The 25,774-nt window shown below is 41.7% G+C and overlaps 1 protein-coding gene across 1 annotated transcript; it reads left to right on the top strand.

Annotated features, from left to right (window-relative positions):
* The first annotated feature begins 283 nt into the window (after nucleotides 1–283).
* Nucleotides 284–24,743, top strand: cdh10a (cadherin 10, type 2a (T2-cadherin)). The gene is made up of 12 exons (XM_069159345.1): nucleotides 284–630; nucleotides 6,344–6,685; nucleotides 12,968–13,262; nucleotides 15,114–15,233; nucleotides 16,509–16,676; nucleotides 16,809–16,990; nucleotides 17,728–17,981; nucleotides 18,972–19,108; nucleotides 19,206–19,327; nucleotides 19,813–19,921; nucleotides 21,085–21,336; nucleotides 23,701–24,743. Exons 2-12 carry the CDS (start codon nucleotides 6,476–6,478, stop codon nucleotides 24,189–24,191), a joined length of 2,340 nt encoding a protein of 779 aa, XP_069015446.1. The 5' UTR covers nucleotides 284–630; nucleotides 6,344–6,475; the 3' UTR covers nucleotides 24,192–24,743.
* The last annotated feature ends 1,031 nt before the right edge of the window (nucleotides 24,744–25,774 follow it).

Genomic DNA, 25,774 nt, shown 5'->3' with positions numbered 1-25,774 from the left:
TCTCCCCCACCACCCCTTTGCTTTTCGTCCCGTTTTCCTTTTTTTCCTCCTCTCCTCTCTCTCCCTTTTCTTTATCGCTAACTTGTGAATGGCAGCCAATCAGGGGCAGAGTCGCCTCAGCTTCAGCCTCGGTGACATCCACCGCCAGAAGTGATGCACTGCTAGAGAAAGAGAGAGGAGGGGATAGAGGGAGAGGAGGAGGAGGAGTGGAGGGGGGAGGGAGGGAGAGAGAGAGAGAGAGAGAGAGGAGGGATGATAGAAAGAAAAGTGTAGAGGAGGAAAAGGGGAGAGAAGCCAGAGAGCGGGGAGGAGAACTGGAGCGAGGGAAGGAAGAGAGAAAGAGAAGCATAGAGGGAGGGAGGAAAGCAAGCAGGAGACTCTCTCTCTTTCTCTCTCTCGCTCGCTCTCTCTCTTAGAGACACACACACACACACACACACACACACACACACACACACACAGACACACTCTCTCCCATACACATTCGCACCAGCTGTGCTGTTGTCAGTCTTGGAATGTAAGCACTGCCGTGAGGAGTCAGATCCTCCACCGCTAAGCACTGCTAAGGAGTAGGAACACAGCACCGTGCACTCACTGACACCGACGGATGCTAAGCTGTGAAAATCAAAGGTAAGGGCTTTTTTTTTCTGATTAATGTTTTCAGGATATATTTATATTTTTGTCTGCCTCCAGACTCCAGCGGATGATCTGCTCCTTGCACTGTGACAGAGCCAGACTAATGCAGCAGTGTTGGATATCTCGTGGAAAAAGAGGAAAAATAATTTAAAAAAAAAAGAAAGAAAGTGTTGCAACTTCAAAGAGGCTGACAACGGCTAAATCGACCGAACCAGAAGATGATTCAATTTGTGATCCGATGCTCTGATTTCCATTTTGCATCCATCGCATATTTATGTACGAAATAAAAGAAAGTCTACGTAGTTGTTCTCGAGTAGATTTCCTTTCATCTGTCCTTTGACAGACTGAACTAAAGGTTTATTACTGATGCCTGACAAACCAAACATAAACAAATATTTTGAGCATCTATTCAGTCCTTTCTAATTGCAACATTGAGCCGATGACACCTGTCACACTCGACATGCAACTTTAAGGTGGGTGGTCTTGCTCGGGTTCACACTGTGCTTTGATACAGACTCGTATTAACTTTGTCCCTCATATGCTGAAGTGTTAATAAGTGCGAGCCTCCTTGCTGTGAACTGATGGATGCCTGTAGAGCTGCTGCTCATCGACATGTGTGTACCGTGGATGCATGCACCTGTCTAAATGTACACGTGCAGCGTACTGACTGCATATGACAATCTGTGAGTGTGTGGACATCTGTTCGGGTGTATAAGCCAATCTCTGTGTGTGTGTGTGTGTGTGTGTGTGTGCGCGTGCGTGTGTGCGCCTGTGCTGAGAGGCAGCGAAGGCGAATCATACTTGTGATGTGCTGTGGGCAGATTTGATGGAGAGGCACTGTACCATTCATATCTCTAAAAACGCATGAAGGTGTCTATCGTGGTGTGCGAGCATCGCAACGGGAGCAGCCAGCAGTGTTACAGCGTATGTACATGTGCATATCCTCCACAGCACAAACTTAATCCACCCCTGACTCCCTTTCATATATTATTTTTTTTTTCCCCAGCTCTTTCTGGCTGCTCAGTCCTCTGTGTGTGTGTGTGTGTGTGTGTGTGTGTGTGTGTGTGTGTGTGTGTGTGTTTGCTCGCCTCGTACACAGACAGCTTTACAGTCGTCAAAGTGATCTATTAGGGTTTAGTAGCATGCACCAGGTCATTCGTGTAAGCGTCCATTATTGTTTAGTGCAAATTAGCCACTAACATGCCCCCTGAATTATTGTCAGATACGGAGTGACCTTTCGGCGTTAGCATGTAAAGAGGTGGAAATCCATTCTGCCAGCAAGGCAGAGAGGCTCTCATGAGCATTCATCACTGCTGCTTTTAAAGGATTGAACATGAATATTTATACACTATATACGTTCGTGAGGGAATAGTAAACAGGAAGCAGGACGTCTGGGTAATTTCTCAGCTGTAAAATGCCAGAAATATGGACATTCGAATATGCTATTTTCTTACAATATCTCTTGTGTTATTTCTTGTACCGCTACAACTGAACCGACTTCATTATTAGCTTGTTAAAATGCATCCACCCTCCTAAAGCCATCTCAACATGACCAATGTATTTATTTAAAAAACATGGAGAGTGGATTTCTTTTTTTTTTTTTTTTTTTTTTTACCCATTCACTGTCAACATAACTTTTTTAAGAAACCCCCCCCCAAAAAACACACACACACACACACACAAACCCCGCTTTGGAGTAGCTTTTCAACAAGGAAGTGTGCACTGTATCACAAAATTGCTTTGAGGATTTCAAAACATGAGTAAAGCTTGCTGAGGTTTGCCAAAGACTGCAGCCAGGCGGAGGCCGACTTGGGAAGGTCTAGGGCTCCACCAAGTGGAGGCTCGCACAGGTGCTGCGTCTTTGGTGCATCGACGCCCCTCATGCTAGATTTATACTGTCTGAGCTGCTCTTGTCAATAACTGCGAGCAATCACGGGAGCCACTCAAACTGCCAATCACATCACACCGGCTTCTAGAGCCCACCTCGCGTGTTTGTTGGTGCAAAAATAATAATAATAATAAAAATAAAAAATAAAAAAATACTGCATCTGCTCGTCATAAATCACATTACCGGACAAACCGTGCAGGTACAAAAGATGGCCAAGACTAATCATGACACCAGTTTGGATGACCTTGTAACCTTCCTCTGCACCGCTCTCCATCTTTCGGGTTTCTTCTCCCAATTACCGCCTCCTCTTGTCTGTGTTTGTTTACAGTTCTCATACAATATACTCACTTGTTGAATTCCTTCATCGCACAACATAAGGCTGGAATGTAAATGGGCTTCGAAAGGCAGCAGTTTCAAACTGGGTCGATATCTGTGTCGGGGAGGCGGGAGGTTCTGCATAGTCGCTGCTTAATTTTATGGTCCCACCCTTATATAACACTGCTTCTGTGTATGAATGTATATTTACAGTATGCATCTGTGTGCGCACCAGCTGGATTGAATATGATTGTACAATCATGCAGTATAATTTAAGAAGAACACTATTGGTTGGGAAGGGTGGCTCCTAATGCAAGTTCTTTTTGCTTTTATTTTTAGATATTAGGTTTGACTGACAATTGAGTCTCTCGTTTGATGTAAATCAGCAAATCCACTGACTACACAAAGAAAAAGATGTATTTGCATGAATGGCAGATATATCCGAGAGCTAAAGTTTGCAGCAACACCGAGAGCAGCATATCAATCTGTAGGTTAATATTCTCCCTTGTATAGAGGATTATCGATTTATTATGCATGTAGGATCTCTTAAAGAGGTTTACTAACCACATTTCTGCCGCATGCTGCACCTGTAATTACTGTCCTCTGGAAGTCAGAGAATCCATAAAAACGCTTGGTTGCACTGCTCAGTTTAGGATTTTGTTTGGGAGGGAAGTCTGCTTCTTCAGTTTTGGGATGCATACGCATACAATTTTATACAGACTAATGTGTTTTTCTGGAAAGCATATCCTGATGAACAGCTAGTTTATATCTGATCAAACATATTCTCATTCAGCAAAGCAAGAATGTATAATTTGCAGATTATGGAAATGGGCCACAGCAGAGCTTCTTGTCTGAACCAAAATGAGGAATAACAACCCTCCACAACACTTAAAAGCATATTTAACTGATGTGTCCAACTCACATCCGTGTGTTTTAATGCCAAGCCACATAAGCTGACTACAACACAATCTAATCATAAACAACTTTTTGACTAAACCTCACTATTTAATAGGCTGAACGTGTTGAGATAATTCAGCTTGCAGTCTATAGGATCTGGCGTGGATTCAGCCGTCTCGTTCAACTTTTAATGGAGTGTTTGGAAGAATTCTGAAAAGAAACACTGGCCTAATGCTTAATAGGCACACCCCATCAAAGATTAATATCCAGAATGCTATTAAAACTCAAGGACAGGCTGGAATGATAATTAGAAAATGCAATCACAAGCATCAGACTAGATTAATTGCGAGGCGGCGTTTCCTGATTTCGGGAATGCACGTGTCACACTTATGTCACAGTGAGCAAGGAAATAACATAAAAAATGAAGCACTGATCGGCATTTTACAACGCTATCGACATTTTATCTCCTGTATTAATGGCAGTACTTTGACAAAATTAAAATCTCTGGTCTTTCAAAACAGTCAGAATTCATATTTACTTTCTATGCTTCTTTATTGGGTCACTTTTATCGCCACTAAAGCTATTTACTATATTTTGAAGGTCCTGATGACAGTGTTTATCAATTAGAAACTTATCAGTCAAAAGAATATTCTGACCATTGTGGAGTTCTTTGAAAATGACTGCTGATTACAGAGATCAAATTACATAGAGTACCAAACTGTTTTACGTTGAGATCTCATTAGATATACGTTTTGATTTTCTATTCAAAGGATAACATTCATTTATATTTGGCACTCCACTTCCATCAATGGAACTGTAATAGTAAATTTGTTCAAAGACAGTGACGGATCCTTTGTCTGTGTACATTACAGTCCTTGTTTAGGAGCTCTGAACAAAAGCAGCAGCAGTGTTAAACTCTCACATGCCTTTACGTGGCGTTCCTGACGTACACAGTGAATGCTTGTCAGGAGAACTCTCATATACGCTCACCTTTCTGCAGGAACTCTTCTAAATGGGTTCTTTTAGAGAGAGGAAAGATTTATTAGGATTAACTTCCAAAAGACCATAAATTATGCATGCACACCCAAATTACCTATCAGGACAGGTCCTGGTGGGGACATAGCCTCGGTGAAGTATTGGAAGACGTCTGCCAATAACACAAAAATACCTTCTCACAGGCACAAAAGCCTGACAGGTACCCGGGGACAATTCTGCTGGTTTTGGCATCGCAACTTGTGTCTGCCTGGATTTTCCTCCTTTTAGAATACATCGTAACATCTCGGGGGGTGGGGGGAGAGTTGAAATCTATGAAATTAACTATCAGTGATGGATGCAAAAATGAATTTGAGCTCAAAATTTGGAGGAAGTGGTTTAAGGGGGAGTGAATGGATGGAGATGGAAAAATACCCACTTCCCTTCGGCAATATAATCCATTTTTATATATGTTAGCAGGAGGTTGCTCTGTAAGCTTTGCAATGCAACTGAATGAGAGTGAAGCAGAACATAAAATATATAACTCCCAACAGTGCGTCGGAGAAGTGTCTTGTGCTCGTGTCAGAGGCACTCGGCTCCCACAGATGCCTGTATTAAGCTATTCAAACATGCTCACCGGCTTTGAAGCATATCATCAGAGTTTGCATATCATCAGTAATGCAACTCGTAATTAGTGAAGGGCAGCTCACTCTTTTAGAATAAATACAGGAAGAGAAGTAGATATAATAAGAGGGTTTGACTGAAGTCCACTGGGTTTGCTAAACTAAAATGATCGACCTCTGAAAAATCCACGGATACATTACAGGGAGGGTGTCATAAATAGATTGAAATGAAATGATACAATTGGATATGCAAGTAAAAAGGTTAACGCACCGGTCAAAAGAGTTGGTGAGCTAGGTCACCTGAATTGGTAAAACACAAAACAAAGAATAATAATTATAATAATAATAATAATAACAGCTTCTTAGGGGGGAAAAAATGTCATAAACCCCGATAACATTATGAATACGTCAAAGTCACACTACTAACACAAAACAAGGAGCTTGAGTGATTAAACTTCATTTGAATTTGACATTAGCTCCGTTGGTAATGCACTCGGATTACTGAATTCTTTTGGTGATACATTTATATTGCAATGGCTCGAAATTCTTTATATCCCACGTCTTCTTTTTCTCTCCCATCATTTATCACTTCCTTAGAAGTTTGTCTATTGAGTTTCACTGCATTAAGCTTTGCATAGTTTCTTCTTATTAGATCATTTAACTAGGTTTCCAAATGAGGTTTGAATAGTTTTTACTTCATTAATTTGTATTTTACAGTGACTTCATTTTATGTCATCCTTGAGTTTACTAATCTTGGATACCACCCATCTCTAAATTATGACTTTTAAAATCACATTTCACTCCATAAAGCACAAAGAAGAACATTGAGCACTGCTGCACAAAGTGAAATAAAGACACAGGATACAGAAAATGTGCACTGAGTTGCACAGGTGTTGCCCTGCTGTAATCCAATTCAATGGTCATTGTACCATCCAAGGATTTAAAGTATAATTTAAAGGAGATGCACGAGTGTCATGATGTGCTGCTTGACTGGAGTTTCCTCTTTTCGCAGGGATCTGAAGGACATCAAAGAAAGGAGTACAATGTCTGTTCTGATGACATTACCTTCCAGTGTTCATCCTCTCCGAAGCTTATCACCATAATTCAAGAGTCACCCAGGACAGTTCCCAGCTGATTGGATACCATGATAACCAATCAGGCTCTGCTCCTCCTGATGCTCTGTATCCTGTGGCCCAGCACGGCCCTGCCTTTCACGCCTGGGAATATTGGGAATCTGTTTGGGATGCCAGAGAGTGATGGGAAGGTTCTCCAGCGGTCCAAACGCGGATGGATGTGGAATCAATTCTTTCTGCTCGAGGAATACGGAGGCAACGACCATCAATATGTCGGCAAGGTAACGTGTACAAACACATTGTCTGCAGACTAATTATAGAAGGTTTAGCTTGTTGAGGCAGAGTTTGATGTAATTGGCTGAAGATGAATGGGCTGCCAGAAATCTAGCCGTTACAGGCACAGCTAACTGGAGCTATCAGACACAAGAGCAAACAAACTCTCCCTCTTCCTCGCCGAGCCTTCCACAGCACTTTAAAACACACTGTTTGGGACGTGAAACTATCAAACAAATCAAAGTCCCATTGGTTATTTATGGGGCAGATACCATGAATATATAAAAACTCCCTCATTGATAAACAAAAACAACAAGGTCTGGCTTTATTGACAGAGAATTTTAAAGTCATTTCCTTCAGACAAGCATCATAATCACACCTCAAATCAGCCAATGCTGTGAGGTACATGAGTCATGAGCCGAGGGAGCTGAAAGTGCCTGTGGGCAAGTCCTTTCCAAACACACGGCCATACAAAGAAAAGACTCTTCTTCGTTCCAAATTCCCCCCACGAGTAAGAAGATAGACATCGTGACAGATCACACACACGACTCACAAGAATAAACACGAGTAAAATAAGGAGACGGCGACACCTGTTGGTCAGTAATCAAACTCTTACACTGCGCACCACCACTACAGACTTCTCAGGGTCAAAGATATATTCGAATATATTTGAAGTAGTTCTGAAATCAAGTTTAAAATAGGCTGTAGTTCAATGCACAGTCTGAAAAACACAAACACAGAGACGAGATTGAACTTTAATGATCAATATCAGGTCAAGGACAGGACAAGTCGATCTGAAGACAGGTGTACCACTTCTCCCTCGGTTTGGTTTCTTTTCACGCAGAGAAAAATCAATGTAAAACGTTGCAAAGCAGAACGTTCACTCCACCAGTTGGTCACTTGTTTCTGGGGCGAAGCAACAAAACACAAACAGGAAGAACGTCCCGTGTTCTGGATGAGTGCAATTTTCTGCGAAAAAAAAAAACAATGTTACACAATTTCACTTGGAGCAACAGCAGAATTATGATTTCGTCACGACTGGAAATCTTAAGGGGCAACACACTCTGAGAAAACGTCGTTAAACTGCCTCACGCCTTCAGACAACCGAGCGAACGCTGAGCATGAACAATGACTCGCATCGACGTTCGGAAACCTTTGAGCTCACATTTGACGAGTGCATGTGGTCATTGAGTCTAATCACTTCCTCACCAGAAGGAAACCACTGCAGAGTGAGTTTGGGAACTAGGCCAAGACCGATTCTTCTCAAAGGTCGTGTGGGCGTTTGCTACGACCACGAGTGCGATTACTGTGTTCACACTTGCCCGTTCATACAATTTTCTCCGAGGGGGATAACAAACCGGAGTCCGATTTAGCCGCACTGAAAAGTGCAGGTGTGAAAAACACCTGCAGAAGACAGAATCGGAGACCAAATTAAGAAAAATACAGTTCTTGCAAGACGCGCTTCTTCTCCCTAGAAGCACAAAGACAGAGAGTTTGGGGACGAAGCTGCTCTTCCCCCACCCATCCCAGCTCGGAGAGGTTTTTGTCAGCTCACCCGTGCTGGCACTATAAAGACAGGTGTGATGGGGAACGCTGCAGTTATCAACTCGAGGGAGGGAAATGAGGTGACTGTCGACAGCCAATTTTCTCAGAGGAAGTTGGCTTTCATCACACACCTCGTTCTCCGGAGTAAACAAGTGTCTTGTGCGAGGTTGAGTAGGGGGGATATGACAACTTTTTTTGCAGAAGCCATCGTCCTGATGTGGCGAAGAGAAAAGGGAACAGCTGAAAAAAGTAAATGGAAAAAGGAAGAAAAGGGAGGAGAAAGAAAACATATCAAAAAGGCCAATGAAATTCAACTCGTTGCATTACGTGATGAAGCAGGAAAGAAAAATGCAAATTATAAACGGGGCGATCCGGTGAAATGTCAGTGTCTTTTTTTGTTTCGACTCTTTGATGCTTTCAGGCACTCCAACTTCTGTGGCATGACAGCAATCACATTCACCAGCTCCCCCAACACTTCCTGTGTCCAATATTCACTATTAAACTGTCAGAAAAACATGAGCCTGTAATAAATTAGTGAAGGGGGGTTGGGGAGATGGGGGTGGCAGGGACATGCTGCCATTCTGCTTCAGAGAAAGAAGCTGTGAAGATACGTATCGCTAATTTAATCAGTTTAGCTTTGGAGTTTTAGCTACAAAGAGAAACGGTGGTGGTGACAAAGAGACACATAACAAGTAAGCACAAGTTAAAGGCTCGGAAATAAGGAGATCTGCAACAATTCATCAATCCGGTGATTTTTCAGACATGTAATTGCCAAATATTTGAGACCTTTTAGTCATTTTGCATGTAAAAACGCCAAATGTTCTCTGGACCCAGCAGCCCAAAAGACACAGTTCACTATTTTTTTGGGTTTCTGCTGAATGATGCTAATTAAAAAGACGTGGATGGGAAAGAAAGAGAGAGAGAGAGAGAGAGAGAGAGAGAGAGAGGGAGAAAGAAAGAAAGAAAGAAAGCTGCTGGAGGAGCAAAATCAAATGCAAAAACACTCTCATGCCCAGCACAGAGCCATCAAAGCCTTGATGGTCTTCCACATAAAGATCACTTAATGGCCCGTGGGAGACCTTGTTTATTTCGCATTCAATCAAACCTCTCCAATCAACCCACACACACTCGCCAACTGTCACTTGAGGTTGATTTCCTGATTATGGCAATCAGGTTTGATGTAAAGAACAGTTGCACTCTTGTGTAACCTGCTTCTTAACTGGAAAGGAAGTGGTGCTCTGCTGCGGCTGCACCGTGTAATAAATGCAGCTCGCATTGCTTATCGAGGTGTTCAAAAAGACACGCAGCTTTGAGGCTCGCGCGCTGAATAGTGCTGACTCAGATTGACGGAGGAAAAATAACGTCATTATTAAAAGTACAATTCTGAGCGATTATCCACACACACAAAATAAGCAGTATATATATATATATATATTTTTTTTTTTTTTGACTGTAAATATTCAGCGTGGAGAAGTGTGCAGAATGCAAAGTGTAAAAACCCTTAAAATCTCATTTGCACTGACTTTCACGGGGGCCATTAATGAGTGTGAGCACTCACTGTCTGCAGCTGTGGTGCCCTACTTCTTAAGCAGGGCTGTGAAGTGTGAACGCTTGCAATGCTGAGCAATAACACCGCAAACTTTGGATTCTGGAGCATTCTGAGCGGTGTGTTTGAAGTGAACTAAATCCTATTAAATTCTGGGTACACTGTATTGTCTTCTGCCTTGTAAACAAAATGTGCTGCCCTAAATTAAAAATATTCAAGGTAGCTCACTTTGTTGTGTTAATATTTTGACAGTAAGTATCCCTGGGATTTGGCAAGGCCTTGTTCAATACTTTTCTGCATGAATTTTGCACTACTTGAATGAGTTATGGAAAATACAAAGCAGGGGAGAGATACTGTAAGCTGCAACTTTAACCTGCATATTATACATTATAGTACAGTGCTCCAGTAGTAAAGCATTTTTGCCTACATCTTAAGAGACAGAGGGAGAGAGGAGGAAGAGTAATTATTCTGTATCCGTTCTGCGCTCTATTTTACTATCTCCTCTTTGCAGCACCGAGCAATGCTTACCAGAGACCTGACAAGAATTGCCAATGATTTCGCTTGCTTTACTGACAATTCCTCAGTGTTTGTGCAAGGCGATTTAACTCATCAAGGCTCTCTTCTGTGCTTCTGTTGTAAGGCCTTGAAAAGGCTGTGTTTGTGCTGCAAGGCCTTGAAAGGAGAGCCACTAAATCTCTGCAAATACAGCGTGGCAGTGCTAACATTTGATTTTGTTAGTGCTGTGTGAAAAACACTTTGTGCCACACTTTCTCAAGGGTATCAATGCCACTTTTTCCTTGCTGTGCGAGATTTACGCGACATGTTAGATGCAGAGTTAAGCGCGCGTCGACATATGAGAACTCACTTCTGGTATATTTCAATGAAAAGTCCTCCAGCTCGGTTTCTACTTGAACTACTTTACTATAAATGCATCGAATTTATAGAGTTTCTATGGGACATCCCAGATGAAATCAAACCCCGAGCCCTCCGTGTTGCTGGCACGGGGCCTCACCGATACAGATGAGCACTAATATTTTTAGATGGCGTATCTCTTACTAACATATTATAACGTATTTGCAGCATCAGTCAGGCAACGATCTATATGGCCTTAAGGATAAAAACAGTTTTTACCCAATAACTGGTAGAAGTACATGGGCAAGGGCTTTCAGGCTTCCATATAGACTGAGTGAAATATGTAAAATACAAGGCTTTGCAAAGACTTTAAAATTCCTATTATCCTGTAGACAGCTCGGCTGCATAGTTATATGCTCCTTTGATGGCTCGTTGTTTGTTGTTTTTGCTTCTCAGGTTCTTTTTTAGAGGATTAACGGCCAACAGTGGGAAATATGGTAATAATCAGATAAACACTCTGGGAGAATATAATCAAAAGATTTGGAAAAATGCAATTTCTGTAGTCTGAATTACACTGGCCTAATTATTACAGTGTCAGCGTAGACGAAGTGTGTTTGAACAGTCGTAGTCCTGAATATCAGCGATGAAATACGTTCCTTATGTCTCCTACAGCACAATATAGCACTACATAAACAATGACTTTCAAATGAGGAGTAAAGGGGACTGTGGAATTGTACTTTGCACATTTTTTATTTAAAGGGTGTAATTGCACATACCCTGGAAATATGAAGCCACATTTGAATGCAAAAAAAAAATCGTACAAACAGTCTTCTGCTTGCCAAAATTAGCCTGTCATTCATAGTCAATAGCAGTAGCAGCCTTCGCATACACAACACGTCTTAAATCCTCGGTTCACTGGCCTACAGCTCAGGAGAGAATTCATATTCACAAACAATGAATAGTCTGTCTCAGAACACAAATATATGTGAGAATTCAAGCTGGCTGATATTCCTCTTTAATAGACTTCGGATAATGGAGTTCATCTGCATGAAAATATTTTCAAAGGCAGTGCCAAACACTGTGTATATTGTTCATTTGAACTTGACGGCATCTTGTCTTCACATGCGTCCCTGTTTTTTTTTTTTAATTCCACCAGAGAATAGCTAGCACTCTGGCAATGCATTTCTGATTTCCATCCAAAACTTGTATTGTTGACATCACTCTTCCTACTGCGGGAAAAAATAATTAGTTTCCTCACAGCATGCAAACATTAATATTAATAAGTTACTGACGTACATTCTGTGTCCCTAACTACTTGTCATTTAAAATGTGAGCCCATGAGATAGTGCTCTAAATATATCTGCTGACAGATCCAGTACAGTAATGAGCTTGAATCAAGTGTCTGTCACAGTATGCCACCATTACTCCTCAGTGACACTCGCAGACGCTTCAAGGTGATGGATAGGTCAGAGGTGACTAATTTTAGCAGTTGTTGCTGTAGGTCAGGTTTTTATCATTTTTCAAAGGCACAATCTGGAAGAAAAATCTAAGACTAATTTGATCTGGAGTAATGGGGCATGTCATACTTGACACCGTGTGCGCCGAGGCTCTGCTCTGTACTGAGACTGGGAGACTTGAACAGATTCCTCTGTGGGTTTACACCATTATTTCTGTGTTCACAAGAGTATCGCAGCTTTGAAATTTGTTTCATCTTCACACCTACAGTTTGGTGTCAATGCAAACGACGGCTGTACATCGTCACACCAATTTGAATGGGAGAAAGAAAATACTTCATCTGTAGAAAATAGCAAAATACAGCTAAACTGGTAAGCTTGACATGAGCGAGGACACTAGAGAGTTAAACGTTCACAATTGTTATCGTTCAGGTTTTGGAGCATGTAATAGTTTTAAATTCATTTAAAAAGACAGTGCAAGAAAAAGACCAACAATTGGCAACCATGACCATTGCAAACAGATTGATAATAGATGTTAGCAACAGGGTTAGAAGAAAGTACATATGAATGCGGAATAACACTGCAAATGTCAACTGACTCAATGTTTTGTAGATGTTCAAGGGCCATTGCTATTCTTAAAGTTTCTGGAACATTTTCTTTCTTTTATTTTCCGGTAGACTTGAACTCTAAATGGCTCCATCTGCAACTATTGGAAGACAAATTGAATGTGCCTGACGGACTCCCAGTCAGCCTGAAGTGCTCGAGAGCAGCCTGGTCAATGCCTCTAATTACAATCCTCCCCTCCCCCCATTCAGTAGACCGCTGCAGCTTCTCCAGGTCTGGCTCTACATTTCATTTCCATAAATTAAATGGCTTTCTCCAACTTTTCCCAGCTGCACTCCAACATGGACAAAGGCGAGGGCAACGTGAAGTACGTCCTGACCGGAGACGGGGCCGGCACCCTGTTCCTGATCGACGAGAAGTCGGGGGACATTCACGCCACCAAGAGGCTGGACAGGGAAGAGAAAGCTATGTACACGCTCAACGCCAAGGTGCTGGACAGGAACACCAATGCGGAGCTGGAGCCCGACACCGAATTTAATATCAAAATTCACGACATCAATGACAACGAGCCGAAGTTTGCAAAGGAGATCTACTTCGCCAGCGTCCCTGAAATGTCTGAAGTCGGTAAGTTATGGTTGGTTTCATTTGAAAACTGAATAGATTGGTTAATAAATCAACAAAAAAAAAAAAAACAACAACAACAACAAGTGGCTAGTATTAATTTACTGGTTCCAGCTTCTCGCATATGAAGGCTTGTTGCTTCTCTCTGATTTACATCATTGTAAACTGTTGATTGGACCGATATCACCCCGGGTCTCTGGCAAATTGTATTTCTTTCACTTTCTTTCTTTCATGCACCAAAGAATTGAACAATAAATCAAGAAAAATAATCAGCACCAAAATCTATAAGGAAGATCATTAGTCCTTCTTCATTTATTCAAGAATTGATGCAATTGTGTAGTTAATAGAATGTGTCCAAACACTTAAGGCGATGCAGAAGAAGAAAAGGCTGTTCAGCTGTTAGCCGGACCACCTTTAATGTGACGCCGCATTCAGCTTTTCAAAAGTTATTTGGCTGCCTTGTGACTGTTATTTGTTCGGTCAGGCTCATTGGGCATTCATAACAAGTAATGCCATTTGCCATTTTTAATAGGCAGCAGAAATATTGAAAGTTTAGATTGTCACAGCCGTTCCAATTAAGGATTTGCTTCATTGCACTCCACTTCATTCCATTCAAGTAATATAAATAAACCAGTTGGCATGAATATAAACAAAGCTTATGAAAATAATGCATGCGACTTGAAATCAATCCTCAATTATGCGACCGTAAATTAATACACGGGAGCAATCAAGGGGAAATCAAAACCCAATTGCCTGTATGACAAATAACAATAGTCTACTTGGAATTCATAACACACTGCTCTTAGATTTCCCAGCTGCGTGGCTCCTGGACAAAAAAAAAAAGGTGGGTCAGGGTCACCACTGCTCATCTCCGGACTAATAAACTGCCTTATATGTTCAAGCTGAACACACTGGTTAATCAAGCCAGCCAGCCATGAAAAATCAGCAGCCCCCACCCCTCTTATACTATCAGTGCCGGGACTCAGTGGGACAGATGTTCCTGGGTTCATTAGTATGCACGGAGACAGTCAGACCCAAACAGGACACGGCAGAGGTCTCCTGAATGCCAAGGACAGTATTTGCAATGTGGCGTTATTGAAACGCTTGGCTGGATTATGTTGAACTTAATATGGAAGTGGTTTCAATGACAGGAAGCCTGAGAGGAACTGAGCTCTTTCCAAGCTTAGATGTTTATTAATTTGACTCATTTTGCACATAAATAACACATCTAACATGTGTTAGAGTCTAGTCTCTTATTGCCAAAGAACACTTTCTAAAATGGCTAACAATATAAAAACTGAACATTTCCCATTTTAATTTGTTGCTTTGCCATTCAATGAGTTTTAACTTTTCACTTTAAAATACTGTTTGCATCAGCCATTTAATTGGTTTGTGAACAAAACTCTGAACTATCAGACTCCCCGCGGCCCAGTGATGCATTACCTAAGAAAAGACTGAACCTGAAGTCTTGATGAAGCACAACCTTTCCCTCGCGCTGATATTTAAAACATAGCCAACACCGGGGTTTAATCAAAGCAATCATTTTCACTGAGGTGCCAGTAGGGACACGCAGTCTGCAAGTCTATCACTTTTGTTTCACAGCTCAGCCAAATTCAGCAGCCACTTTGGAATCACTGGCTTTCTACTAATTTGCTGACTCGAGTTTGACATGGAAATTTGAGATTAATCACTGCCTACCAGTAAAAGACAAATTAACATTAGGATATTAAGTTGTCAGTATGAGTATTGCAATGCTGAAAACTGCTGTCAAGGTCATGTCTTCGACTCTATATGTGCAGTATCACAGTCAATTAAAGTCGACTTTGAATGTTTTTTTTTGTTGTTTTTTTGCAGGTACATCTGTTGTCACTGTAACTGCCACTGATGCTGATGATCAAACGTATGGGAACAGTGCCAAGCTTGTATATAGCATTCTGCAGGGGCAACCCTATTTCTCTGTGGATTCTGAAAATGGTAAGCCAGACCCAGCGGGATCCTTCGGAGGCAGTTCCTAATGTTATGTACGCAGATCTGTTAGTTGGAAAGATGTTGAATAAGCAGAGTAAGGATTTTCTTGATTCGCAGCGCTGTGAATCAAACTCCAGCTTTTATTTTTCCCTTCAGGAATACATCAATAAGATTTCAGATTGCAGCCCAAATGTCAAATTCTGATGCTTTTATTTGGTTGAAAAAAAATGACTTTTTTTTAGGGAGTAAAGTAAGAGTTGCTTCTTTCAGAAGGACTGCGGTGCATGTCATCCTAAGATTTCTGAAGTTGTTTTGTTTGGTTCTGATCGAATCAGTAGCCACCGACTGATGAACATTTTATTTAGTCTGTGACTTATAAAAGCCTAAAAATGGTTTTAAAGCAGGTCTAAAATTGGATACAAGTAATATCTGACATTTTTGCACGTGGGCAGATTGGCTGTCATACAGCCAGCTAGATTGGATGATCAATGTTAATGTAATCTCCAAGCCTCCAACGCAGATCTACATAGGTTTGTGACACTGTTAGCTGGAAACGGAGACAGAGTTAGTCAAGCTGTTACAAGTACATTTTAGCAACTGCAAACTGTCTATTTTTTTTATACATTGGATAATGTATTTATCATGTAGAAAAAGAAAAGGTCCAGTGACTTTGAAAAAAACAACAGCAGCTGGGCTTCACATACACAAATCAGCTTAAAAAGCCTCGTTATGTTCTGTCTTGGGACTCTGGACCGTCAATCACAAACTGAGCCTGTAAAATACTGAGCACCACAGCACTTTGGATATGATCTTGGTTAAATATAAAAAAAAAAAAAAAAAAGGTTTTAACATGAAGCAAGAGAGACAGGTTCAACCTACCGTGAATTAACCAATAAAAAAAAAACAAAAAAAAACAACGATTTCCCTACCTTTAACATTTAAAAAGTAAACAGCAAAGGACTCGGAAAAATACTGCACTTTGCACACCCACCATCCGCTGTGACGACGTCCTACGACTTGCATGCAGAATATAAATGTAGTACTTCGAGAAAAAACATTTCCAGGGAACATAAACCAGGCAGCAACTAGATGTACCTTCAAAACACAAGTGGCATGCTAAATTAGAGATATAAATGTAATTTTCTTGGAGACATGGTTGGGCACAGAAATAGAATTGATCTTATCTCATTTTTAGTAAGACAGCAATTCAATTTCACAAAAAGAAGTTCCTCTTTTAAGCAGCAAAAGTGGTCGAAAATATATATATTTTTTTCTTTGCAGGCACGATTAAGACAGCCCTACCTGGCATGGACAGAGAAGTCAAAGAAAACTACCAGGTTGTGATCCAGGCTAAAGACATGGCCGGACAGATGGGCGGTCTTTCAGGGACCACCACGGTCAGCATCACGCTCTCCGACGTCAACGACAGTCCGCCACGCTTTGCTAACCGTAAGAGACCATTTCTCCAATACTGTATTGATTCGTGAGTGAGTGAACTTTTGTCCGACAGATAAATCTCTCGTGTTCTGGTGATGCAGCTGAGCGTGCGCTGAATTTGCCCTCCTTCACCGTCTTGTGCAGATTCCTTCCGTGTGACTGCTGTGGAGTCTATTGAGATCGGAGGCTCTATCGGCCGCATTAAGGCTGACGATCCAGATGTGGGGCGTAACGCCGAGATGGAGTACAGCGTCGTGGGAGGTCACGACATATTCAACATCATCACTGACCAAACCACACAGGAAGGAGTCATCATCATCAAAAAGGTGCTTCTTAACCTTTTTGTTCTTGCTTCATGTACTTTGCTGCACGACCTGTTTGCGGTCTGCAGCGAGCATCCATCACAGCCGCTGTCAGCAATCAGACAGAACACTTCTTGTGAGAAGTGACATGTTTGGAAACAACTTTAATTAGCAGCCTTTCTATCTTCCCGAAGGTGTTTCATGAAAATACTTTCATTTCATGTCGTGATTTAAAAAAAAAACTGTTTAATCCTCAACATTTTAAATATTCAGGTTTTTTCAGGTCGAAATAAAGTCCAAAATCAATACATGTTTTAACTCAAATTAAACTTAAGCTGTCTCATCTCGTCTTGATATGTAAAATGTCTCTCTCCTGATTATAATATGGAACATTTAAGTCCAGTGGAGAGACAGAACAGCAGAGTTTAAGATTAGAAGCAGCCCCCCCTGATAGCGTTTATTCATGTAAGAAAGATATGACAAAATTTATTTTTGAGCAGTGCTGTAAAATCAGATACACTAAGCCTGTAGAATGAATAATATAAAAGAGTCTTTTGCGAGAAACTCTTTCTAGTTTTCCCTTAAGATCTTTCCGATCAGTATTCCTCACTTGGATTTGTAACTTAGAATTTAAAGTGTGAATACGATAAAGGCGGACAAATGAAATACAATGAATTTCCTTTCAAAATCCTGGGGGCCAACTGTTTTATTTTTTTACGGAGAAGTCCACAGCTTGACTTCTGATGTTCTTTCATCTCCAGGCACTGGATTATGAAAGTAAGAGGGACTACGAGTTCAGAGTGGAGGTGAAAAACACCTACTTAGACTCCAGGTTCATCCACGGTTTGCAATTCAAGGACTACGCCACGGTCAAGGTAACGGTGGAGGACGTGGACGAGTCCCCCGTTTTCACCAGGAACCCTTACATCATCGAGGTGCACGAGGACACGGCTGCTGGCAGCTTCGTCGGTGTGGTGTCAGCCCGGGACCCCGACGCCGACAACAAGCCAGTCAAGTACGCTACAGCGAGACGGCGAGATGTGTCTAAACTGAGCCAGACAGCTTTCCAAACAAACTCACTTTAATTTGGAACAAAGTACTCGCCCTGCAGTAAACTTAGGAAAAGAATCGATGGCCTGTTAAGCAAAGATTTCCCGAACAACAAAGCGTGTGTAATGACTATATTGTAGTAATTTGATTGCTTCAAAACTCATTGTTCCAGCTTTAATTATACTGGTATAAAATCAATACGAAAACCGAGCAACACATGGTACAAATACAAAGTCTCCTCTTATCAGATTTATATTGTCAGGATGAAAACGAGCCCACTTGGCTAAATCTAATGCACCAGCCTCGCCGTGTGTCGGTGTGGAGGAGGGAGGAAAAGGAATACTGTTCGTGGGTCCCTGCTGGTGATTTCCCAGTGGAAGATGGCGACGGCCGTGTGAAGTGAATACAGACACTATTTATTTCCTAGAATTATGTAAGCCCTCCGTGGCACCTGCACAAAGTCAAAGTGAAAGAAACCTAATTTGCTGTATCGATTCACGTGGCTCAGCGCTGCCGCTCCACGCATATGGCGCCTGCCCGTCTCTGACACGGAGATACGCTGCTCCCGGGACGGGCCACGCGCCGTATTGTGTTGCATATTCAAATTTCAGTTGAACACAAAAGGTGACTATGACAAATGAGCTGGCCCGAGGAAAGATTTGTCATCTTTTGACAATGGAGAGGGTGGAATATATTTCCTTTTTGGGGAAACAGAGGAATATATTGTGTCAAACACTTTTCTTTTTTTCTTTTTTTTTTTTGAAGTAAAGAAATACTTTAATGTGTTTCTCTTATGAAAACAGATCAGGAGGAATCGTGACTACGGTACCATGTGTGCACCCGAGAGCAGGAACAAATAACACATATCGGGCTCTATGTTGGCGGCTTGAATGGAGCTATATATGAATGGAGCTATATATATTTATATATATAACATACATAACTCCTCTTGCAGATACTCCATCGATCGACATACAGATCTGGAGAGGCTGTTCAACATTGATTCGGTGAACGGAACAATCACAACACTGAAAGCTCTGGACAGAGAAATGTCCAAATGGCACAACATCTCTGTGGTCGCCACTGAAATAAGTACGTTTAAACAACTGGAACAGTTTTTGTAATGTATGCTGTTATCAATCATCTATAACTGACTCCTTGCCAAACTTGATAATTGTTTTTGTTTTAGATAATCCCCGTCAGACGACTCGAGTGCCCGTGTTCATCAAGGTGTTGGATGTCAATGACAACGCCCCTGAGTTTGCGATGTCCTACGACACATTCGTCTGTGAGAACGTCAAAGCGGGACAGGTGAGGATCTGTTAAACTAATAATTACCCTTTAAGGAGAGCGGCAGAGTTATAGTTGACAAATTCTTAAACTACGTAGACTTGTTGCCGAGTTATTCACACCAAACGCTGTCATTTATATGCGATTGCGTTTTTTAAAGACACAGCTTCATACAGTGATTATGTTAATCCTACTTTTTTTACAAAACTATTTAATAGTAATGACATTACTAATCTATCCGCAGAGTGATGCTGCATTAATTAGTTGAAAAAGATGCTAAGGCATGCACGTGGAGCGGGTACTGTGCATACATATAGATATACATGCAGTCATACTGTTGGAGGTATTTTCACACTACAGCCACGTTTCTTCATAATTTTATTCACCTAATTATCCAAACACCCTCACTAATTGCAGATTAGTCCAATCATGTGTTTTACATTAGATCCCCACTAAGAAGAAGAATTATGTGGTTTTTCACGGCTGCTTTGTTTGGTTTTCCGCAGCTGATTCAGACAATAAGTGCTGTTGACACAGATGAACCCCTCGTTGGACACAAGTTTGTCTTCAGTATAAGTGCCACCAACCCAAATTTCACCATCGTTGACCGGGAAGGTGAGACATCCTGGGTTTTTTTTCCGCATTTTAACAGCAATCGCTGAAATACCAATGTAAAAATGACCATTATTATTTGTTGACATAAAACTGTAAAGTACCAGATAATTTGACAAAAAAATAAATACACTGTGATTGAATGTGTACCGTTTATTTTTTAACGTATTAACCTGTCTACAGTTGACGGACTTTGTCAGCTCGGTACATTTTATTGAATAGACAGTAATTGTGAATGCTAACCTTCAGGCAGTCATCCACAATGGATTTTATTGTGGTACAGACGTGTTTTACTTTTGTCTGCCACATAATAGAAAGTATTCAAAGAAGAAAAGGCTTTTTTCAAACAATAAAGGCGGTGGGTTTTTCCGCAGCCTTGCAGTCACTTGTTGGAATGTATAAATGAACTGCATGTTCCCCTTTCATACATAGGTTGATACATCAGTAAGCCTACTGACCGTTTATTCTCATTTCACAGTAAACAGTAAAAATTAACTTTTATTGTAGTAGACAAAGCAAGGTTTTTGAACCTGTTTTTCTTCAGTTTAAAAAAAAAAAAAAAAAAAAATCTTGTCCACATAAAAACAGCTGGAACGCTGTCAAGAACATGACAAAAAAAACAACGTCATTCACAAACAAAGTTTTCTCGCTATTCTTCGGCAACAATCACGTCAATCTCAAAGTTTTCCTCCCAAATAGAATAAAGTTGAACCGAGTTTCGTCTCAAACCGGCAGGAGGGTCCGTGTCATGAGAGTGTTGGAATACGTAGCAGGGATCTCTGTAGCGCATTTCGACGCCCATGTTCTTCAATATGGTACCGCATGTATGTATTAACATATAAAAAGTCCTGTTAGAGAGGTTAGAACCAGCACCTTTATATGTATTTAGAAGCACTTGGATTAGTTCTGCACCACCGTGCTACAGTGTCCGTGGAATAAAGACTCGTATACCGTTACAAAAAAAAAAAAAAGCTGTGATTTACTCGTTATTAAATCACTTTGTTGGAGCTACTGTTTAGACCTCTGAAAGCAGTGCACAGATAACCTGCCGGATCATTCTGAATTACTCGGGAGAGGTGGAAAATGAAGATTGCCACTCTTTGGTGTGAGATCATTTCGCTGACTGACATCATTGACGAGCTTTGCCCATCTCCATCTTTCCGCAGATAACACTGCCAATATCCTGACGCGGAGGGGAGGCTTCAGCCGGCGTGAGATGAGCATGTACTTCCTGCCCGTCGTGATCTCCGACAACGACTACCCTATTCAGAGCAGCACCAGTACCCTGATCGTGCGTGTGTGCGCTTGCGACAGCCGTGGAAACATGCAGTCGTGTAACCCCGAGGTCCTGCCCTTCTCAGATGGTCTCACAACTGGAGCTCTGGTGGCCATACTGCTCTGTGTCATCATTCTCCTCAGTGAGTCCCCGTCGCATGTGCGACCGCGTACATTTGAACCCTGTTGGTATTCTTGTGACGTCCGTCTCTTTGTTGTAACATTATACAAATATGACATAAATATGGCATATGTTTGTTTTCCAGTTGACTTTTTTTTTTTTTTAATTTTCCAAACCAGTATCCTGAACAAAGGTTTAAAGCATCCACCCGATGGCTGAATACTGAGGCTAAAGCTGCAGGTCTAACATTCAAACGCTCATGCTGTGGCCAATTCAGTGTGCAAATGTCAATTATGTGGACCAGAGTTACCCACTTGCTCAAGTTCATGCTGCTGAGTGCCTACATGGAGGGAAGCAAAAAAAAAACGAGAGAATATCTGTGCTGTTACGAGCTCCATCGTTACAAAGAGGACATCGATTAAAAGCTCGGACTCCCAACTCACTGCAATCAATAAAACGATGCTGAAAAGATGTCATTCTGCCAGTGGTCTCCACTTTGGCTGGCAGCAGCTCAGCATCTCAATATATTAACATTGAAAATGTAGTTGATGCACGGAGATGTTGGCTTCGAAGAGTGCTATCTTACGGTATTAGTAATAATACGGTGAAGGGACTTTGTGTGCTTCATAGAAAATGTCTGAGCCATTAGCAGGATGACTCATATAGCATCACTGAACATACTTAGTTATTGTTCAAAGAAGATTGTTGTCTTGGTTAAGAAAAAAAAAAAATCTTTGAAACTTACTGAAGGCTAAAACAAAACTGCATTGACTCTCGGTAGAATCCAACCAATCAGTGTCAAGGATGACATCAATCTTAAAGAAACAAATCCCTTTTACACAAAACAAACTGTCTGCATGAGGTCCATCTTTGGACATGTACGTTATCTTAAGTAACTAAAGTGACTCCAGCACAAGGACAGGTTTCAGGCAGAAAACGGTACAGTTCATTAGCAAATACATCCACTTAACCACACCGTCAGTATTTCCGCACGAAAGTAGGTCGCGTGTTACTTCCTGACATACTAAAGCACCACTTCAGCCCTCCTCCTGATCTGATGCAGTATGTAACGGCATACAGGGAACAGCAGCGCCGATCGTTTTACCCGGCAAACAGCGGAGGACGTGTGGAGCTGTATGGTCAAGGGCACATCAATAAGTAATGGGTTTCAACTGTCACTGAACTCCACCTTGCTTAGGCAAGCATAGTACTTGATATGAGTATTTTTAGGCTTACTAATCATTGTGCATGTCGAGGACTGCTGCGGGTAATGCAACGGGGAGAAAAAAAAGCTGTCCCCGTGAACCGGTGCGTGCACGTGTGCGTTTACTTCCCTGTAAAAGAGAAGCTAACTTCCCACAAGTGGAATTTGACTCCGCGCTCCTTCTGTCACAATGCGGTGTTGGACTTTTGGCATTGTTGGACCAAACTACTGATATGAGCAATTTAGCAGGGACCAGCTTTTTCTTCCATCTGCTTGTTTTAATTCCAAATTTCAAACTCGGTCTCGGGTGGTGGGCAGATCGCCTCTCACATTTCGAGTGCACTGAAGGTTAAACTCCGTGCTCTCCTCTTGAGCAAAATTTCATGACATCTGCTCATTATCTGACGCTTTTCGCGCTTGAAACCCCCTGACAGACTGTCTAATTCACCTCTGCTTGACTCCGATCGCCAGGCGCCGAGCTGGAACGGCTCGCCGTATCTGGCCCTCCGAGCTGCAGCCCCGCGCGCTGCCTGGAAACATGGCAGCGGTCAGTCACAGAATGTTCGCAAGAGAACCTTTTAAACAGCCACCCCCGCCTAATATCAAACCCACGTTGACGGCATTGTAATTAACGCCCAGGTGGGAGGCAAGTCGACGACTACGGAGCCTGCTGTGAGGACACACAAAAAAAAAAAAAGGAAAAGGGAAAGAAAGGAGAAGGGAGAGGAGCGCGGGTGAAGCAGGACTCGAGCTCGTCCTTCACAAAAGATTGCTTCTGCTTTTTTTTTTTTTTTTCCCCTTGAAGAATTATAAGCAAATTTAAAAACTTACAACCGCATCGTGTCGCCCCCCGAAAACATGCTCACGCTGCAATCTCCGATCGTCTTTTAACCGGTGAAAGAGAACGATAAGAGACGAGGAAGCGTGCTGGAGAGCATGAAAAAGGATCCTCCGACTGCAGTGAATGTGCCATTCAAGGGGGGGAAAAGAAAGAGAAAAGCTTTTTCGCTGAATCTTTAATAATAGGAGGTGAATGCCGGAGGCAGTGTTGTGGATTTGTCACTGGTAGCAAATGTGTCTCCCCTCTGCGCCTTTGCTCTCCTGCGCTCTTTAATGCATGACACATGATAGGAGGCGCACGTCTTACGCTCCCTCACCGCATTTCCCACTGTTTTTGTGCAGTGATCGTGGTGCTGTTCGCTGCCCTGAGGAGACAGAGGAAGAAGGAGCCTCTGATCATCTCCAAAGAGGACGTCAGAGACAACGTCGTCAGCTACAACGATGAAGGGGGCGGAGAGGAGGACACTCAGGCCTTCGATATCGGCACGCTGCGCAACCCGGAGGTGATGGATGCCAACAAGCTGCGCAGGGACATCATACCCGAAATGCTGTTTCCCTTTCGGAGGACATCACCGATAAAGGATAACACGGACGTCAGAGACTTCATTAACGGGAGGCTTCAGGAGAACGACACGGATCCCACCGCGCCGCCCTACGACTCCCTGGCCACGTACGCCTACGAGGGCAGCGGGTCGCTGGCCGAGTCCCTCAGCTCCCTGGAGTCGGCCGCCACAGAGGGCGACCAGGATTACGATTACCTCGGCAACTGGGGACCGCAATTCAAGAAGTTGGCCGAGATGTACATCGGGAAGAGCCCCGACAGAGAGGCTTAGACGGAAGCCGTCGCGGTCTCTCTCTTTTCGAGCCGACCCTCTTTTTTTCCTGTCTGTTTATCGAGCCGGCCGGCCAGACAGCTATGTGTCTAGTTAGTTAACTGGCCAGCTAGTTGACCGTCTGTCCGCCTATCTATCGAGCTATCTATCTGTTTATCTGTCTGGTTTGCTAGCTAGCTTGCTAGTTAACTAGTTGTCTATTTTGGATTCTCATACACATGTGCGTGCGCGCACACATGCACAAACACACGAACACGGGGAAAAAAAAAAAAAAAAAAAAACTGCGCAATCCACACGTGGGATGCCGAAATGGAAATTAAGACTTGAAGTGAGTTGAATTTTCTGATGAACGGAGATGCAGCATCAATCTCAAAACGTTTTACTGTTTTTTGGTCATAATCAGTGAAGATGCCTTTGAATTTTAGGATTTTTTTTTTTTTTTTTTTTTTTTTTTTGTGAACAATGGTGTGGACAATGTGTTTTGTAATTGACATGAGAGATAGTAGTATTGTATACTATCAATGTTTCATGGTACTGGACCGGGTTCGGGGGAAGGGGTGGAGGGGTGGGGTGGGTGGGGAAGGAGTACAGAGGCTTTTCCAGCCAACTCCATTAAATACTGTAACTGTACAAACTGTTTTTAATGATGGACATCCTATATACTATTTGCTATCTTTGTTTGACAAGCAATGTTCATGTGAATGGTTGGTGCAGTTTATTTGTCAAACTGTGAATTCATTTCATCATATAGGTGTAACATGTAATGGAAAGTGTATGTTGTAGGAAACTGTCATACACTTAATTCATGCTGTTTGAATGCCGAGTCATATTGTTTTATATTTATATTTTTATACTTATTTTCTCAATAAAATGATGTAAAAAAAACAACAACATACATTTCCAGTTCATTGCCTGCTTTTGTGGATACTGAAGGGATTTATTTTTTTTGTTGGTTGTTTGCAGTCTGAAAAAAATACAAACAAAAATATTTCATGCAGTTTGCATGCTGAGAACTCTTCCGGCATATATAAAGACCAGTGCAAATGTGGTTCATTAAAACTTTTACTGATATTTCTGGAAGCAATGTGATAATGTACATAAATAACCACAGAAATAAATTTGAAAATGCGTTGACAAGCTGCCTGAATTAAGCCAAGACGTAGGAGGAGCTGCCTTCAGTTTTGACAAATATCACAAATGAATTTCTCTATATTTTTTATGAAAAATTGTCAGTAGTTATATTCATGAATATCCTGATGATTTAGTGTGTATTTCTAACAATATTTAAGATCCAGGAGAAAGTGCTTTGTCCTTTACATCTCTCTTTTTCAAACTATAAATGGTATTTTGAAGAAAACAATTGCCGTTAAAGTTTTTTTTTTAATTTAGTTTTGTCTTTATTTGTTTTAATTTTGAGTGTTATGTGTCCATTTTCTTCTTTAAATGCTGGCTTTAAAAAGAAAAGTTTCTAATTTATTGTATGCTATACCTAAAATATCAGATTGTATTGGATGGTCTTTTTCATTTGTACAGAAAAGCCTTGTGTAATAATCCAACAAAACTACTCACCGTGATATAATTGT

This window comes from Embiotoca jacksoni, unplaced genomic scaffold (genome assembly GCF_022577435.1).
Source record: "Embiotoca jacksoni isolate LCO1_2020_lvr unplaced genomic scaffold, fEmbJac1.0.p SCAF_25, whole genome shotgun sequence".
In the NCBI taxonomy this organism is placed as follows: Eukaryota; Metazoa; Chordata; class Actinopteri; family Embiotocidae; genus Embiotoca; species Embiotoca jacksoni.
Note: the sequence above shows the minus strand (reverse complement) of the source record. Positions and strands in the feature narration are given on the sequence as shown.

Coding starts and splice junctions, on each gene's coding strand:
- cdh10a (XM_069159345.1), top strand. CDS start 6,476: ATGATAACCAATCAGGCTCTGCTCCTCCTGATGCTCTGTATCCTGTGG. Junction 16,677..16,808: donor TCCGCCACGCTTTGCTAACC/GTAAGAGACCAT, acceptor CGTCTTGTGCAG/ATTCCTTCCGTGTGACTGCT. Junction 17,982..18,971: donor GCCGACAACAAGCCAGTCAA/GTACGCTACAGC, acceptor CTCCTCTTGCAG/ATACTCCATCGATCGACATA.